General features: G+C 35.5%; 4 protein-coding genes and 1 pseudogene across 4 annotated transcripts; all 5 read right to left on the bottom strand.

Moving 5' to 3' along the window:
* Positions 1-1,348: 1,348 nt before the first annotated feature.
* LOC121801330 (40S ribosomal protein S4-1-like) lies at positions 1,349-3,481 on the bottom strand. The gene is made up of 5 exons (XM_042200800.1): positions 3,387-3,481; positions 2,705-2,782; positions 2,438-2,618; positions 2,207-2,304; positions 1,349-1,901 (listed from the first exon to the last, which is right to left on the bottom strand). The coding sequence occupies exons 1-5, from the start codon at positions 3,387-3,389 to the stop codon at positions 1,470-1,472; spliced, it is 792 nt and encodes a 263-aa protein (XP_042056734.1). The 5' UTR covers positions 3,390-3,481; the 3' UTR covers positions 1,349-1,469.
* A 1,461-nt stretch (positions 3,482-4,942) lies between these two features.
* On the bottom strand, positions 4,943-7,553 carry LOC121801183 (60S ribosomal export protein NMD3-like). The gene is made up of 2 exons (XM_042200630.1): positions 7,436-7,553; positions 4,943-6,848 (listed from the first exon to the last, which is right to left on the bottom strand). The coding sequence occupies exon 2, from the start codon at positions 6,844-6,846 to the stop codon at positions 5,317-5,319; it is 1,530 nt and encodes a 509-aa protein (XP_042056564.1). The 5' UTR covers positions 6,847-6,848; positions 7,436-7,553; the 3' UTR covers positions 4,943-5,316.
* Positions 7,554-10,989: 3,436 nt separating this feature from the next.
* On the bottom strand, positions 10,990-11,873 carry LOC121799297 (NDR1/HIN1-like protein 26). The gene has a single exon (XM_042198618.1). The coding sequence runs from the start codon at positions 11,766-11,768 to the stop codon at positions 11,157-11,159; it is 612 nt and encodes a 203-aa protein (XP_042054552.1). The 5' UTR covers positions 11,769-11,873; the 3' UTR covers positions 10,990-11,156.
* Positions 11,874-12,506: 633 nt separating this feature from the next.
* On the bottom strand, positions 12,507-14,986 carry LOC121800601 (annotated as a pseudogene).
* A 1,975-nt stretch (positions 14,987-16,961) lies between these two features.
* LOC121798357 (transcription termination factor MTERF8, chloroplastic-like) lies at positions 16,962-19,029 on the bottom strand. The gene is made up of 2 exons (XM_042197317.1): positions 18,679-19,029; positions 16,962-18,478 (listed from the first exon to the last, which is right to left on the bottom strand). Exons 1-2 carry the CDS (start codon positions 18,881-18,883, stop codon positions 17,175-17,177), a joined length of 1,509 nt encoding a protein of 502 aa, XP_042053251.1. The 5' UTR covers positions 18,884-19,029; the 3' UTR covers positions 16,962-17,174.
* Between the last annotated feature and the right edge of the window lie 456 nt (positions 19,030-19,485).

Raw genomic sequence — 19,485 nt, 5'->3', positions numbered from 1 at the left:
TTTTCGAATGAACAATTTATTTTCCCGGTTTGAATTGTTCAACGTATTGCATTTACGAGTACAATATGTTGAAGTTGTGAATACGGTCATTTATTAGTTGAGGCCCGGGTTGGGGCCTGCAGGGTTAGAGCAGTTGGGGTCTGGGCAATAACTGTAGGGAATGATAACATGGAGGGGACTTGGGGCCTGAAATGGGGATGGGTTAATGATGCCCTAAGGGCTATTATATAATTATAGTTAGCAATTAAGTATTGAGTTAACAATATAACACTCCACTATGATCACATTTATTTAATTTCTCATTTATCATTTTTATACAATAAGAAATGGTATGCTTAGATATTTTTTATATAAATAAACTTATATAATAAAAAATAAAATTAATGAATTTAAGTTATGATCATATTTATTATGTACTCCATTTTTAGCATTGTAATATATAATAAGAAATGGTATGCTTTGGTATTTTTCATTGTCAACAAATTGCCAAAACCACCCAAAATTAAGGCAACATGAGAATAGTTTAATCATTAAGTTAAACTAATGAGAGTAATTTTGACAATCCTAATTTTTATCTTTAGTTATAACTGATTGTACCAAACATCTAAATAGGATAACTCACAATTATCCTTAGCTACCAAACACTCAATCAAGATAAATTAACTAATCAAAACTATGATAACTATCACTATTTATATATTTTCTAGTTTGATCAAGGCATAAAATTTTAAAAAAAAACTATCACTATTTATATCATGTCTAGTCGAAATATAACATAGCTACCAAACGATATCTTATGATATTAGCGTCCAAATTTTAAGTTTATGAATACCAAATTTCAACCAAAATTTGTGATTTAAGCAACTATTACCCCTACATTTTTTCACTCTAAATGGATTAGTATATTGATCAAACTTAATAAAGGAAATAAAATAAGCATTGCGCAAGAAATTATACTTAATTAAATGACAAGCAAAGACCTTTACGACGAAGAAAAAGAAAAGACAATCTTTCAATTAAAACACATTGAACAACTGGTGCTTTTAGGGAATTTTCATGACCAAAAATTGCAAAATAAAGAAGCATATCTCTATCTATGATACTAGTACAATACGGTTCCATCAAGATATAGTAAACATTCCTTATTCTGTTAAAATCACAATAAAAAAGTCGAATATCCAAAAACGTAACATATTTTAAAAAACTCAATACCTTGCAGAGACATAATAGTAGTATATCACAAATATATGTTGCCGTTGTTTAACGTGAAGTAGAAATTCAAGGAATAGCCATTGCACAATCATCAATTTCAAAAGATGAAGGTTACTGCCCAAGACGAGAAGAAACAAGCCTAGAAAATATGAATCTGATAGAATCAAACTTCAGCAAAATTGTCAGCAAATATCCAAGTCAAGATTATCCAAAAGATGAAATACCATACTACTTCCAAAGAAACATAGAAAGACCTACTAAGCTGCAGCAGACTGAGCCTGAATCCTCTTCCTTGCCTCCTCAATAATGGTCAACTTTATGCCTTTGCCCTTTGGAAGAGATATCCAGGGTTTAGTACCCTTCCCAATTGTAAACACATTCCCAGATCTAGTTGCGAACTCATGGCCAGTAGCATCCTGAATGTGAAGGGTCTCGAAACTTCCCTTATGCTTCTCACGGTTCTTGATCACCCCAACACGGCCCCTGTTCCTACCACCAGTGACCATGACAACATTGCCAACATCATACTTGATAAAATCAACAATTTTGTTGCTCTCAAGATCTAGCTTGATAGTGTCATTAGCCTTGATAAGAGGATCTGGATAGCGAATGGTCCTCCCATCATATGTGTTGATGTATGGAATGCCCTTCTTTCCAAACTGAACTGAACGAACCTTGCACATCTTAAACTGCATGACAAATAATAATAATCTGAGGAGAATTTTATAACAAAGCAAGTGGTTATATTCTTATAGATGTCAAAAGGGATAGCAAGTACGTTTTGAAAACAATACAACTAAGATAAAAAAAAATATGGGTTGTAAACATTGAGTGAAAAAATGTGTATCTTGTCCATAATTCCTCCTAAAATATTTAAACCAGAAATCGCATAGTAAAAAGTTTCAATCACAAAACATCAACTACTAGCTTGTACACATGCAGTAACCATAAAAATAATTCAAATCGAATACAAGAACCATCAAGCACAAATTACCTTAGCTTCCTCATCCCGGATAGAGTGCAGCCTGAAGCGACCCTTGGTATCATAGAGAAGGCGGAAATTCTCATTGGTCTTTGGGATAGACACAACATCTAGAAAAAGGAATGTGAATTAAATGTGGTTCAAACTTGATTACAAAAAAATGGCAACAGAGTATAATACAGCATATAACTCTAACAAAGCCTAAAATTATAAAGTCACAAGAATAGAGGGGATAGTGCATACCCATGAAACCAGCTGGATAAGTCTTGTCAGTCCTGACCTTTCCATCAACCTGAATGTGACGTTGCATCAAAATAGCAATGACCTCACGGTAAGTAAGAGCATACTTGAGCCTGTTCCTCAAGATAAGGATCAATGGCAGACATTCCCTGGATTTGTGGGGTCCTGATGATGGTTTGGGAGCCTGTACCAGACAGTTGAGGATGACTAACACACAGCACTGACTCATTTCAGATAAAAAAAAATAAGGGGCTAACTATGATTACTTACAAAAGCACCACCAAGCTTGTCCAACATCCAGTGACTGGGGGCATTGAGCCTCTTTAAGTGTTTCTTCAAACCTCTCGCCTGAAGTTCAAAAAAACAGAAATCAAACAATTATAACAACATTTATGGATCTCATAAGCATTAAATGTAGAAATTGTGTTGACATAGCTATTCTGCATTCATTTTACATTGTATAACATATTGACAACTATTCAGTAAAACCTAATTTATGGTACCTATTTGGAATTATCTTTACAGGTCAATTTTAATTCAGAAAATGATGGAATTATCTTTACAGGTCAATTTTAATTCAGAAAATGAGGGCCAATAGACTTGTGCAGATCACATCCATATGCAGTAAAACAAATCAGCAACAGGTATAGCAATAGACTAGTGAAAATTTCAATATAATGCTAGCAATTATTAATCGACAGTGACACAGTTCGCTTCACAATTGCAGTTTCTATACACGTATCGGTGATTAAATGTAATAAAACGTCAACGTATTTTCAAAAATTGCAACAATAGCAGAAACGTTATGAAAACCAAATCAGCACATTAACAAGCTACAGAAACAAAAAAAAACATCGAAGAGCTCCGAAACAATGAAATCAAATTATATAGTCGTGAAGATCAGGAGATTATCAAAGTACACCATTAACAGTTAATGAAGGGAGAAACTAACCATGTTGAATACGGATGTGAGAACCTACGGCCGAGACTCTCTCTCCCTCACCACACTCCTCTGTGATGTATTCAAGCTGCGGATATATTGAAAAGCCCTAGCAACAACAAACAGATTTATATACGAGACTGAAACGCTTATCGGGCCTAAGCCCATTATAAATTAAATAGCTCGTCGATTTTTCTGTATACTTTACTCCTATTAAACAAATTTTAGGTAATGGGCCATGGGCTCAAGAACCAAGTTCTCAATTTTTTTAACTATGGCACCTATTGAAAAAATACTACTCCACTAATATAACTTTACTCTTTTGATTCTATAGTGAGTGTATATTTTATGATTTTTATGCGAAATAAGAAACTAAGATAAATACTTTTACAATTGTATAAGCTCTTCACGATCGGGTCCAAAAAAGAATAAGCAAACTATATAAAACGAGTTAAACTTTTTTTTGTAATAGTGGAGTAGTATTATTTTTAGACTAGAATTGGGCTTGGAAGGGTGCAAATTCTATATCTTTATTTATTTTGGTTTTTAATTTTATATTTTACTTGTATTCCCACTTGAGAATGGAAATACAAATTATTTCATCTCAACAGGCATATATGTATATGGTTTACGTTACGTGTGAGAATCGATATGCTTTGTTTTACGCTTGGAGTTGTCACACCTTCAATTGTAGGAATTTTTTCTAAAGATAAAAAAGTTGTTCAAAAACTAAGCATTCATTAATTGTGTCCTCAGGAATCTTCGTTCTGCTTCAACTTCTTCTTCTTCTTCTGCAGATTCTTCATTCCTCCTCTATTTCTAGCTAACTAGTACACATACGCATCGTTTGATTCATCATCACATTCCTTTCTACTACCTACTATTTCTGTAATAGCTCTAGTGTCTCTTATGTAACATATTGATGTTGTTATGAGATTGTTTTGATTGGATTCATTGCTCAACAATATACCAACCTTGAAGTATATCTAATTCATCTCGCTTAACACTCACTTATATAGAGATTAAATCTATAATATTCTTGAATCAGATTTGGAGGAGCTACTGGAGCTTCACTTGAGAGTTAATAGACCATATCAAAGTATCCGTTTGTTTGCCCAACATTATCAACCATGCTCAATCGCATACCGCTAACTCACTAACATTATTTGTTACTACTATTATCCAATCATCAAATTAATGGCGTTTGGAAAAATATTTTCAAGCTAGTAACAAGTTTCCTTTAAATACTGGTGCTGGGGTGGAGCATTTTAGTGGAGATATGTTTGTTATCAAGCCCAAAGGAGGTACCATTTTCATAGAGGAGATCATACTAGTTGTATAATGTCGTCACGTATTATCAATTAGTTATACACACCAGATATCATACCAAAGTATACAATATGATCGCATCATAAGATCAAAAAAATGAATTATCAGTAAGATTATCTATTCATATGCCCTCATTATTATCTGAAATGATTGTTTCTTATTTTGTTAAGTTTGAAGCAAGTATAAATATATAGTAAGCAAAGCAAATTGACGTGACAACTTGGTCTATAAGACAATCATAATCCAATATTGTAACTCTATTTGAGAAATAGTATAAACTTACGGAGGCACCATAAGTCCAACAAATCTGAGTTAATTACAAATCTTTATCAAGCAATATGAAGAAAAACACCAAACAGAAAAGATAGCGATTCACGCTCTATTAAATGTATTGAAAATAAGAAACAATCCTGACCCTCTCCGAATGCAAACTAAACAACAAACACAAGACAAACCAAACAGGTCAAAAATCGAATGAAAAGTACAGATTGTCACTAGGCACAACCAATATGCATATAGAAGAATAGAGCAAGAACGGAGACAGCAGCCCGGCCGGTGCTTCTATAAACACACTTGAAATGTTCTGTCCTTGAGATTAGACATGACTCCGAGCTCATTCCACCATTTCATCCTCCTCGGATTCCTCATCACCTAGATCAAGATCTGCAAGCAACTCATCCAATGGAACAGAAGGAACATCATCACCATCAGCCACAGAACCCATTGATGGCTCGTATTCCTTATTGCGGTACAGGGACAGATTGAATCTCAAATCAGGATTTTCCTCCAGATCTCTCAAGAAGTGTTCGTACTCAGTGTTCATCTTCTCCTCATGTTCCCTGCCTCTGGTACCATCATCGACCTCCATGTTAAGTGACTTGAGCTTCCATGAACGAGACTTGCGCTGCCTCTGTTGGCGCTTCTCCTCGTAGCTCTTTTTAATCAATACTACATCAGGAATAACACCTCTGTATTTGTCCAATTCAAAATCATTACTATTGGCACTATACAGGTCATAACCAAGAGCACAGTCCCCACAACTCAAGAGATGCCCCAAATGAGTTCTCACAATGAAATGTCGGTCATTCTTCCCCAAATCTGATACACGTGCTACATGTGCATCGGCCAAAACATATCTTGACCCACCAACATTCTCTTCAGAGCGAACCTCCTCCATATCTATGATCATGTACTCCGTAAGCTGTCTGCTTGACAATAAAGCCTTAAAAGATGATCTCCAATACTGCTCAGCATCCAGGAAGCATTGCCTAAGGGTCCGTGGATCTAACAGAGCTATGGTGTTGGTTACTTTAGTGCATATCACTAGTGGTCCGAGATTTCCCAAACTAACTGAGAGTTTAGGTGGAAGACAAATCAGATCTTCACGACAGATAGGACTAATTTCAACAGAGAAAGTGTACTTATAATGGTAAGTATTGCTCTTCGAGTCCTGAGACACGAGTTGCTTATCAGTTCTGCTCCTAGTTGGTGCTACTTTACCAACAAACTCGACAAACTTCACACCATGACTTCTTTTACCAAAGAAGAAGTCAATACCCTGATCCATCTGAGTAATTCTGATGGCATCTTTAGCTGCATCGTGCTTAAGGATAAGCTGCTCCAGGTAGAAAAATGTGCGCCTGTGAGGAACATGCTGTCGCAATTGTACTGCAGCAACCCACTGATCTGGATTAGCCTGAACCCTCGCACAAGATTCACACAACTGATCTTGTACGACATATTCAACAGTGTAAGCCTGTTCAAGTATTGCTCCATGAAGAACCTCTTTCTGAACCTTCAACTTGATTTTAATCCTCTTGGAATGAGGTTCTGTCCAAATGAACTCCGCATGCACCATTCGAACAGTGTTCAAATTCTTCAGCCTCTTGACACAGAATGTGAGCAGCTCTTTCGACTCAAGTTCGGCTTTGATCCAAGTCCTCGGAGGTTGCAGAAAGGAGTTACACTCAGGGCAAAATATGATGATAACATGCTTCTGAAGACCTTCTGTTATGTCAATTTCAGAGCGCAGACAGTTGGCACACATATTTGCAGCATTCGGTTGCATCAATATGCCACACCTGCAGCATAAGACGCTGCCAATAGTCTGGGGCACAGTAAACATACCTACTCCCTGTGCCATAGCTACACAAGTGATAAAAAGTTAACAGACCGAAAGAGGAAAGATCATGAATTATAGCATCATGCAAACAAAATTTAGAGGGGAAACCCTATAATAATCATTCAATAACTGAACCATCACCTAAGAACTACAAATATAATATGCGAAGCATCAAAACCAAAACAGTGCAAAAATAAGCATGAATTAGGTTCACCAAATACAATAAAACAGTTCATTAGCACAAATAAGGATCGCATGAAAAGTTGGAACATAATTGGAAGTTGGAACCACATTTATAATACAAATAATCACCAATGAAAATGATTACTTAGTAATAAGCTTGAAATTAGGTTCGCCAAATACAACAAAACAGTTCATTAGCACAAACAAGGATCGGATGAAAAGGTGAGCATAATTGGAAGTTGGAACCACATTTATAATACAAATAATCACCAATGAAATTGATTATTTAGTCATATGTTTCGGAAAATCAACAAAAGATCCCCCTTTAATCCGTAAGTAACAAGCAAAATCTGTATGCCGCCTCCATTTGCAACGCTAAACAAGACAACTAAAGAAATTAACAGAATTTCGAGAGCAGAAAGGATACCAAGCTTTTCTTGTGTTGGTGAAGGGGAGCGTAGAGGAGGAAATGGACAGCAGATTCTGTAGTATGCTGAGAGTGAAAATGGGACGGCGTCGGAGAGCCGGTGCAAACAGAAGAGAGAGATGAGAAGAGATGGAGCTCCATTAGTATTAGGGTTGGATTGGGCTTGCTGCTTAGTCATGGCCCATTTTTTAATTACAAGTCCAATTGATTAATGGACTGAAACTCGTCGATACAAGTAAATGTTTATTATTCGAAAGAATATACTACTATTGAAATGTTACTTGATCTCTCAATTATTTATTCTTTTTTTATTTTATTCTTTTACCTATTTTATTTTATTTTATTTTATTTTAATTAAACTACTAAACACAACTTTATTAAATTTCATGCTTATTTTATTCTTTTTTTTATTTTATTCTTTTACCTATTTTATTTTATTTTTAATTAAACTACTAAACACAACTTTATTAAATTTCATGCTTATTTTATTCTTTTTTTTATTTTATTCTTTTACCTATTTTATTTTATTTTTAATTAAACTACTAAACACAACTTTATTAAATTTCATGCTGAAAAGAAATATCTCAAATGTGTTTGACGGTTGGATTACTAAAGGATCTAGCGATGGGAAATATGTTTCCTAATTGCATAATAATTTACATCTATAAATGGATATATGATATATCCATCCTAAAAAATAAAGACAATTGGGACGACACGAAAAATAATATTATATAATTGATAAAGTAAGAGATATTGGGAGAATGAAATAGTGTTGTGGATAATGAGGCTCACGCTATTATTGGTGTTTAATTGCGAGTTCCAATGATATAAGTTGTTTATAAATTGATGTATATGGATAATAAGTTTTGGTGAACTTTACATAAGTGAAAATGAGATATTTTTATGGGACGAACGAAAAAAAGAAAGAAAATATCCCTTTTTAATGGATAAAAGGAAAGTGTTTTTATTTTTATGAACATAGGGAGCAAGTTTTATTTTATGTATCCCAAGGTTGTGATTACATATAACTTTTTGAGCATTTAACTAAGTACAATTTTCATTTTTAGTATTCCCTCCGTTTTAAGGTAGTTGAGTCGTATTCTTTTTTCAGTTGTCATAAGGTAACTGAGTCATTTCTTTTCTTAGCAAAAAATTTATCTTCTCGCATACTTAACTCTCTCTTTATCCTCGTACTTTATTTCCACTCTTACTTTATTATATCCATTTTAATTTTTAACATATCAATTTTTTAAAATCACGTAAGAGAAATGTTCCAACTACTTTAAGAGGAAGATTAATACTTATGAGCTATAGTTGAGCGTAGTTGGATTCAAGACCAAGATGGTCTAATTCATCTCATATTTTAAGTAGGGATGTATGGTCAAATTGGTACTGCCGATTTAGTATGGAACCACCTTGATGATTCTAATTTCATACTATTACTATTGATTGGTGGAATCTAAAACCGGTATATTGGTTTTATGGTTCTGATTTTTTCCTAAAATTTTGGAACCATGACGATTAATCATGGAGCAAAATGGAAAAAAAAGGTCAATGTACAAAAATCGTTAAGTTTGCTCTATCTAGTCACTTTCCAAAAAAATTCGTCATGCTACGTTTTAAATTTATCAATATAATATGGTGATCAATGTTAAATTAATTTTGAAGACCGAACTAGAGACCAAATTAGGACCATTAGATCTAGTTTTTTTTTATGAAATTCGTTGATGTGTAAATTATTTCGGTCTTCATTACAATCCTGTTTTACTTAATTGTAGTAGGTTTGTTACTTCATTGCAATACGTAGTACCTTAAAACTAAAATATGTTTTTATTTTAGTTTGACCACAGGAGTACCGAACCCGTCTTTGGCAGAATCCGACTAATCCTGCTCGACCGAGTTTGCGGATTAAGGCCGAAACTAAAATATGTTGTTATTTTGGTTTGACCATAGGTGTACCGAACCCGTCTTTGGCAGAACCCGACTAATCCTGCTCGACCGAGTTTGCGGATTAAGGCCGAAAGTCTCCCAGCGGGTGGCGGGGTTTGAACCCGTGACCTTAAGGTCACCACAGCTCCGCCCTGCCAACTGCGCTGTGACCTGTTAATAAAGTGTGTTTTTACTTACTTTTATTAAGTTTTAAAATGATTTAACACATGCTTCATTCGAATTCAAGTTTTTACGTTATTCACTTTTAAAAATACAATATATTCTAGTAGGCTCATTACTTCATTCAAAAACGTTATTACTTTATTGGACAAAGTTTTTACTTCATTCCAGTATGACCAAATGCTTCTACACGTAATTCATTCAAATAGTTTATTACATCACTCGATGTGTAACACCATTCAATCAGGCTATCATTCTATTTTGTTGTCAGCGTCGTCGCGGCGCTGATAGACATTGAAGAGAGAAAGAACGGTACGCGGCGGCGAAACCGCATGTACGTACTGGAATGAAGTAATAATCCTATTGGAATGATGTAAAAACCTACTGCGATGAAGTAATATATATTCTAAAATAAAGTTAATCCTCCTAATATGCTATGACTTATTTGCCCTGTGCAGAAGTAAAATAGACTTGTGATGAAAACAAAAATAATTTATACATTTGCATATCTCATCCATAAAAAAACTTGATCTAAAAACCTTAATTTGGTGTAGTTCTGCAGTTCGGCAATAAGGAGTGAATTTGCATATGATGGGACTCGTGGAGTACGTATGTAAAAATTAAGGACATAATTGGATAAATGCATTAAACGGCATCATTTATATATCCCAAAAACTAGCGATTTTAAACCAAAACCGTCATTCCTTTACTGGGTCGTTGACGGTTCTCGAATCGGCGGCGTCCCTCATTTTGACGCATTGAAAAGATGAGTGGATTCTAATTTCTAAATTGGAGATTTTCAAAGTGTGGGGTGTTCCCATCCCATATGAAATACTACAAGGCATCATTTTATCATGAACAAAAGCCCATTATCCTCAGATATATAAAAAAAGAGATCAATAAATTGACATAATTGTTGAATGCCATCGGAAAATCCTTACCGCCGCCGCTATTTAAAGCCGGCTTCTTTATATCCCCCACCCGGCCACCCCATTACCTTCTTTTTCACTACTCCTTTAAACAGAGAGTTGACAAATAAATTAAAAAGCTATTGTTAAAAGAGAAAGCAGCAGTAAATACATTTTCATTTTTCAGCCTTTCTATCTTTTCCCTTTTCACTTTAAGAATCTAATTATGAACATTTAGTTTATATTACATGTATGAATGCCTTCTTTTACATTATTTATTATATTTCATTTTAATTAATGTAAAAGTGTGTGCTTTAATACATTTTGATTTCATTATACTTATAGACTATGGTAGTAGTATATCTTTATTCTTTACTGACACTATTTTTTTGAATTGTACGATATATAATAAAGATTTTTAGCATATATCTTTGTTATTTAAATCCAATACTTTTATGCTCTTACACATCTTTCCAATATCTCACTGATCTTTATCCATCACACATGCATGCAAAGCTTTAGGAGTTAAAGACAAAATAAAATCAAGTAGAGATATATGATAACCAATCACTAATTGTCTACATACAGATTTAATTTAACGATAAGAATTGTAAATGCAGGATAAAAAGAAGGAAGAAGAAAGCTTATTGCGGATAGACAACCAAAGGCATATCACAATGAAGATTCAAGACTGTAAGATTTCAAAACGAAGTAGAACAAACTGTGGGTTGTTTGGAAGTCAAGAGAATCGAATCTCTACGTCCCAACGGCAAAACAGTCCCACAATCTACACTGAATCCATGTCTCCTAGAAATCCAATTCCCCACTTTCCACCTGAGGCTGCCAGTGGCTATGAAACCCAATGGCAGTTTTTCGGCATCTAGAGAAGGGTCGACATGGTGGTGGTTACCGAGCAACGAGGCATTGAGGAGGTTAGGTTGTTGATGATCTTGAAAGAATGGTGGAACAGAGGTGTCGGGAGTGATGGAGTGGCTGTTGTAGGAAGCGTGTAGGAGGAATCTGTCGTAGTAGATTCCGATTCCCTTGTTAGGGTTGGTGGATAGGAGAGTGAGTTTGATGAAGGAGTTGAGGAAGGGTGATGGTGATGTTATGTTAAGGTGATTGATGTCAACTTGTGTGAGAGAGAAGTGGGGATTGGAGGGGTGTAGGATGAAACAGAGGAGTATGAGGCAGAGGATGGAGAGGAAGCACGTCGAAGCGCAGAACAAGAGCTTCTTCTTTGATTTGTTGAGTATTTTTATTGTTTGCTTCTCTGCGCAGTGCTTGGGGGATTTCTCATGGATTATGGACATATTGTAGAGAGAGAGGTAAGAAATGAGGAAGTGGGGAAATGCTAGTGTATTTGAATGAAAAAGTTAATCACACTGTTTTCTTAGGTGATACAAGTGACTAAAGTGAGTAACTGAAAGGGATCTCTGTTTGGTTCAATTAGTGTTGAACAAAATAAAATTTAGCATGTGGAATTGAAGATTATGTAAAACTGTGTGTTACAAAAGGAGTTTGGAAAAGGGACTTCTTGAAAAGAAGATCAATATTGGTGTAGAAAGCAGTGTTAGTGGTAGCCCCAACATCCACACCAAAGTGACTCTTTAAGCCTTTACTTCTGTCTTAAGAAAATCTGTTTACAACCCACAATCATCAAATCTCTCTCTCTCTACTGAGAAGTATACAACTGAAAAACACCACCAGAAATTAGTAATTTCGGCAATTCTAGGAAATGGCAATACATTTTTTTCCAAAACTATGATGAAGATAGTATTAACATATATCAGTCATGATCCCTCAAAATACAAATGTGTGATCAGACGTAAGTCTATCTATTGGCATCATCAGATGCAACTCAACTTGGAAAAGAATATGGGAATTCAGTAGCAACAACTGTACTAAGATGTGGCTATTAACTAAGACATATATATCTATTAACTAGACTTGTCTATGCAGTAAATGCCTAAACAAATTGAAAATATATAGTACAAAAATTACATGGCAATCAGCCTTTTTTTACATGGTAAAAGTAATCATTTTCACTATCAGCTTGAAAGCCCTTGGAGCCGCACAAACTGTCCTTTCACACAAGGACGCTGCTCAGCCAGCTTCCTTCTGCTTTCATAGCACACCTGTCAAACAAAGTCCGGTATTGATTAAAGTAAACCAGAGTTTACAAGGAAATCCACCAGACACATGTTGAGTAATTACTACCCTTAACAACACCGTTGCTCTCACAGCATCACCAAACAAGATAGTTAGCAGAGAGATCAAATAAAAAGGTCAAGAGAATTAGGTTTATTATGCTTTTCTAATTATTTGTTTATGCAATGCAATGATATCATACTGTGTTCAGGTAAAATAATAAGATCCAGCGTATGAAAACTAATAAACCTTCTTCTCAAAGCATCTCTCCTTCCTCTTCAGTCTAAATTTTGTTAGAGCTGCTTCTCTTTGCATGGATCGACTTGAATCACTCTCATGAACTTGGGCTCCCTCTTCACTAGCAGCATCTGATGTGGCATCAACAATTGAGATAGAATTAATCTAGCCAATGGCACCAGAACCTATGCTCTGATGGCGGCTTAGGACTCTGATCATTGGCAAAAGAAAAATGTCCTCTATCCTCAAAAGTTTTATGCTTCTGCCGTTGTTTATTATCAGTTTGCTCCATGGTACAGCTGATCCTTTGATCAAGAAGGTCACGAAAACTCTGAGAATTTGTGGGCTGATGGTCTACTTGATGATTCAAATAAGCGAAAGTCTGTTTGTGGCTAGCTGCACCGGGACTCGGCAAAGATGACAGGCCAGATTGTACAGAATTCATTTGAGGCATCACAGCACCAAATCCGTTGATCACATTTTCAAATCCTACACCTCTAGCTGGAATTGGTTGAGAATTTTCTCTTAGCTGAGGGTAGCAAAATGGAGTTTATGTTGGAATAAGGAAATTAATTAATTGGAGAACAAGAAGGCAAGTGATGAAGATACGGCAAGAATAAAGAAGGAAATCAATGAAGATTATGGAAAATCAAATAAAAAGGATATTAGTATAATTAGAATATATTTTCCATGTTTAGCTAGAATTAGAGTCTATATATAGTTGTGTAACCATGGAGAGAATAGAATTCAAGCATAATACAATGTAGTCTTTACAGTTCTTCCGTTTTTTACTTTCCGCAATAGTCTTTTATTTTCCGCATTTTACTTTTCAACAGTTTCAGGTAGTCCAGTCACGGAAGCATATTTCTGTGAGCTTATTCTTGAACCATGTGCATCGGAAGTATACTCAGGGGTATGATTAGATTGTTGTTTCTCCGAATTGGTCCCAAGGTCTTTAAGTTGATTACATGTGCTTCGAGATGTGGAGTTTCTGCGCTGCAACGGCTTGTTGACATACCTGCATGAGTTTATATCCACTCGACTGTCAACTGCGTCAACATGAACAATAAAAATAATACTACCTCCGTCCCACAATAAGAGTCCTGTTTTGCCATTTCCGTCATCCTTGAATACGAGTCCTATTTCACTTTTACCATAAATGGTAAGTATGCCCCACATTCCACCAACTTATTCCACTCTTATTTTAGTACTGCATAAAACTAATATATATAAGTGAGACTCATATTCACAAACTTATTCAACCTACTTTTCTTTACATTTCTTAGAACCAATGCCCAAACCAAATAGGACTCCTATTGTATGATGGAGGTAGTAGTATTGATTATATACATAAGACTGGGTAAAAAAAATGAGGGCTTCATTTAAATTATGGAGATATTCGATGAGATGATACTGGTGGAGGGATCATAATGAACAGGACATACTTGCATATAAAAGACGGAGATTGATGAACTATTTACTTTCCAGTCAAAACTCACCGAGAAAATGCTGATGCATCCGAATGGATTATCCTGCGGGCTTCATCGTTTACTTGATTCACCGAGCCACTAGGATGAGATCTTCTCAGAGACAGATCCAACAGGGGCAAAATATCAAACTTGTTTGTGCTGGTATTTGAGGCGGGACTGGCCAAAATATCATAACTTACATATATATTAGTTTGAATGAAATTTGAGTGAAATAAGTTAGTAAATGTAGGGCCAATATTAGTAAGAGAGAACTGAGACTTTTATTTACAGACGAACAAAAATAAAAAAAACGAACCTCCTATTTGCCGGCAAATGGAATATTTGTTTAAATATAAGTCACTTAATAGCCGGCAAATGGAATATTTGTTTAAATATAAGTCACTTAATATCACTTGGTGTGCTTATTATTAATAAGGATATTTTGGCACATGATTTGGAATCAATATTTTCATACTAATTTTGTTGGAACACTGACATATTCAACGTTCCATCTATCTCGCAATATAAGTCATATTTAGTTATAACACATGTTTTAAGAAATGAAAAAAAGGTAGGTTGAATAAGTTAGTAAAATATGGTCTCATTTATATATACTCCCTCCGTCCCATGTTACTTGCACTATTTCATTTCAGTCCGTCTCAAAACTACTTCATTATTTCTAGTTTAAGTTAGAATTAATGTATTTAATTAATATGTTAGATTAAATTAAGAGCCTCTTTATTACATTATGTCTCATTACACTTAAAATTCTAATTTAATTATACTAGAAAATCAATCCAAAATTTATGGCCTAAAATAAAAGGTGCGAGTAACATAAGACGGATGTAGTTTTAATTTTATATTAAAATGGAGTAGTGCTAAATGGCCACATTATGGCCGGCCATAAAAATAAAAAATTAATAAAAGATAGTGTATTTAATGTCATTTCGTTGAAATCAATACTTCTAAAAAGTATCAATTTTATTTATACAATTGTACCATTAGTTATGAAATATAAATATGAAGCGACTAGAATTTATACAATTGGATCATTCGTTAACTCATGTTGCATGACTCTTGAGCATGTCCTTGCGGAAGAGTATGAATGTGAGTGTTGTGCTCTTAGAATGAGCAGGGAGTAAAAATGTAATAAAAGTGGATCCGGACCCACATCCGTGCTCTTTCCAAAAAGCACGGATGTGGATGCTCTTATGGCCTTATTGGAGTTCATTTAAAAACAATTAAGATTGTACTATAATAAGACTTGACAGTAGAATTCCTTTTAAAGCCTTGATCTAGTAAAATTAAATAGTACTCCATCAAACATGAAAATTAAATTTCAAGTTTTGTTTTTATAATTACAAGGGCCTAATAGTAAAAATGTGAAAGACATAAACGCGTGTTTTATGTTATTCATATGAAATGTATAGTACTTAGAAAAGAATGGGTTTTGATATGCATACATGTTGGCAACATGCATTACACATTCATAGAGACAGTGACACCTCAAAAACTAACACGCATACCAAATAAGAAGCACATAAACTGGCACTATATTCCTTTAAAATACTAGTATTACATGGGAAATTAATAAAACACCATTTTTGCTAATAGTGGTGAGGTCAGTTTTTTACTATATTCCATGTAAGTGTTAGTAATACTAGTCTAAATACAAATTTCATAAATATAATTGGTTTGATTTCTGAAGCATCGAAAGCATTTGAGATGGAGATACAAATTTTGAGATACCCTTTTCCTCTTTATGCCTAACACCCTGCTTTCTTGGATTGCTTCTATTCAGAGAGAGAGAGGGGGAATATGGTGACCATTGAATTTCTTGATATTATCTGGTTGCTGGTTTGTAAAAGGAAATAACACATGGGTCATATAATTTAAATTTTGCTCATTGCTTTGAGGAACCTCTCACATGTTCTATTTTTAAGGACCACCACGCCTATTTAAAATGCTCACTATTGTCCTCGAAATTTTTTCTTATAGTATCTTGAAAAAAAATGGAAAACTAGCGGGATGGATCCATGCAAAAAATGTTGATTAGGGTTTTCTGTGTGACTTGTTTCAAGTCTTTTAAGCTTCCATTTTCCTGATAACTTGTCAAGAAATTAATGAGTTTTTGAAGTGATGAAAGTTGTCTCCCAATGTGAGGAGCCATGTACAAGAGAATTTGGGTAAAGCAATAGAAAAACAGTTAAGTATAGTAAAAAAATATATGATCTTCATCAAATTGTGTTGCAGTGATGAGTTCTTGAAAATTTTAGGTGACTCTGTTTACGAAGAAACATGGGGTGGTTCAAGCAGAGGTGGATACGAACTCGCTTTTAGCTAGCATAGGTTTTTTATCATCCGTTGTGGAGAGAGTCGGACCATGGTCACTGTGTGAAAGGCATCAACAGGCTGAATATTAGGGAGGCTGCTTGTCCAGAGTTCAATCTATCATATCAAATGCTTTTTTCCTTTATATACTCAGATTTGCAAGCTTGTCTTAGTCCATATGTTTTTGGCTATATACTGTTTACTCTCTTTCTCCAGGCATTCAACATGTTTAGTTACTTTCTTCACATTTGTTGCAAGAACGAAGTTGAAATGATTTAAGCAAGTTTTCATAAATCCATATACTATCAACAATTAATGTAGGTAAAAGAATCATGAAGGGAAACATAAAAAATCTCGTGTTCAAATTAATTTGACCTGGTTATCGATTTACAGTTTCTTCTACAATCACCATGTGACCAAATCTTTATCGGCTGCGATTATCTATTTCATCTCTCTGAGTATCAACAATCATCTTAGCTTTCAACTTTGATGATTGGTGGAGGAATCTTGGAGCCTTCAGTTTAATTCAGGTCACGAATCTTGCTTAACCGGCGCCTCCTCTTTCTTCTTCTTCTTCTTCTTGGTTGAAAACGTGGCAACAGATACACTTAACAGCTTGTTGATAGACATCCCCTCACCTAAAGTCTTCCTCTTCTCTTCATACCTATGCTTGATGCGACCATCAAGCTTATAACCAAGAAACGCAGGAAATGACAGCAACTCCCCAACTTCGCGACCCATTTCCTCAGTCAAGTAATCCAACTTCTCCTCCAACGACTCGTGGTTATACTGCAACACCTGGGGATGTTTCTTGCTCATATCCAAGATGTCCTCACAAGTCAATCCGTAGTTCAAGAACACCCCGATCACCTCTTGCAAATTCTTGCAGCTGCACCTCGTCACAGCTCCCATCGCCATAGCCAACTCCTTTGTTCTGTTCCTGTACCCGATCTTCACCATGAACACCAATTTATTGGCTAGATTCTCTTCGAAAGACAAGCTCAGAAACAGAGGCGCTTTCATCAAGAACTTGTACAAGTCTTGCGAACTCAATCCACACTGCTTGAGAAAATCAATTCTTGGCTGCAACTTCCTCTTCCTGCTTGCGCTGAACAAACCGGGATAAACAAGAACAATCTTGAAAATCTCCTCATAGCTCAACTCAGCGTAGGAATTCAAGAACTGGACATGGTCTTTTAAATGGTCCACCGTGTAAGCCAACACAAAAGGGAACTTGTGCAAGACTGTGCTGGTGGCAGCCTCATCTCCGCCACTTAACTCGAGGATGAACCCAACTCTTGGGATCAACTGAGCATCCAAATCATAGTTAAGGATAGCAGGTCTACGGAGGACCAACTCGGGACCCCCAAAACGCTGCAGAAAGGCCAGCATTCTTTCCAATTCTTGCAATGATCTAAGGCACAATGCCTTGGTCAAATTGACATTGTTAAGAACACGAGCAAGCTTTTCATTTGGAACACCAAACTCAAGCAGCAATTGCACTTTCCTCTCGAACCCCATCATAAATCGAGGGTTTGTTGCATTAAAGAGGCGTTCGACCTGCGCTGGCTCGATTTTCCCTTTCAGTTCTAAATCACCATTAACAACAATCAAGCTCAGAACTCCATCAATTTCTTCAGCTGTTAATAAATCCGGTCTTTTCAAAATTAACCTAGATAGAGTAGCACCATATAATCCAGCAGACTGCAAAAATTGAATTCTACTACGAATTGATTCAAAAGGAGTCAATCTCAGAGCTGCATTGGCATCTATAATTGCGTTGGTTTCTTTCTCATTAAATCCCATTTCTTGAAGCAACGAAAACAGCATTACACCTGACAAAAGAATATTAGGAAAGAAGGAATAAGAATCTTTAGCGACCCAACATTTAACCTAATTTCAATTTAAGGAAAAAAAAACGACAGAGTTGGAGTACAAAATAAAATAACACAATTCTCTTTTCTACTTGGATTTTAAAGAGTCGGACTGAGACATAAAAAAACAGTAAATGTGTGTATAATAGTGTTGAGATTACCGGAGTCGGAGAACGTGGGAGTAGGGTGATTGCCATTGATGGCGAGAGCGCCGCAGCGGCAGCTGAGAAAAAGCCGTTTGTTTGCGAATTTGTGACGGGTAGAAGAATTAGAAGGCGGAAAAAGTGAGAAAGCGGAAGTTGGGAAGTAAAGCGATGGCGTTTGGAGTGGATAATTGGGGGGTAGATTGAAGGGATTTGCAGCCATGGATGAGGAAGAGGATTAATCCCTAGCTCGCTAAGAGCTGAGAAGAGAGTGATGGATAGGCTAGTCTCTGCTTTCGTGCCGGTTCATTTCTGCGCATATTAAACCGGCCGAGTTTTCATTTCAACTAAATTGTCCGAATAACCTTAATCAGTTTCTTAATCTTAAAAATCAATTGAAAAATAAATAAATTTAGTAAAATTCCAGTTTTGCATTTCTGAAAGTTAATGAAGAATTCTCTGAATTTATTCACAATCATTCCATAATGATTCTTTTAGTGAATTTGTAGTACTATTTGATATGGTAGTTGAAAAATCCTAGGTCGATGTCATAGAACAACATTATTTGTTGAAAACATCAACAATATGTTACAAGTCTGCGACCAAATTCTTATAATTACGAACAAATTTAAACTTCGACAGTTTTTCGACTAATTTGTAAAGTTACACCGGAGCAGCATGAATTTGACCAAAAATAAAAGGCATTCTTGGCGACTTCTTTAAGAAAGCTTCCCCTAAAATCAGGGCTACTATGACTTCTATAGGTAGGATTGTTAAAGATGACTAAATCAGCCCGTCCTTTTGGACCGGGCTGGTATTTAGTGC

Source organism: Salvia splendens, chromosome 4 (genome assembly GCF_004379255.2).
Source record: "Salvia splendens isolate huo1 chromosome 4, SspV2, whole genome shotgun sequence".
Taxonomy (NCBI): Eukaryota; Viridiplantae; Streptophyta; class Magnoliopsida; order Lamiales; family Lamiaceae; genus Salvia; species Salvia splendens.
The sequence above is the reverse complement of the archived record's forward strand: the minus strand, read 5'-3'. Positions and strand labels throughout refer to the sequence as shown.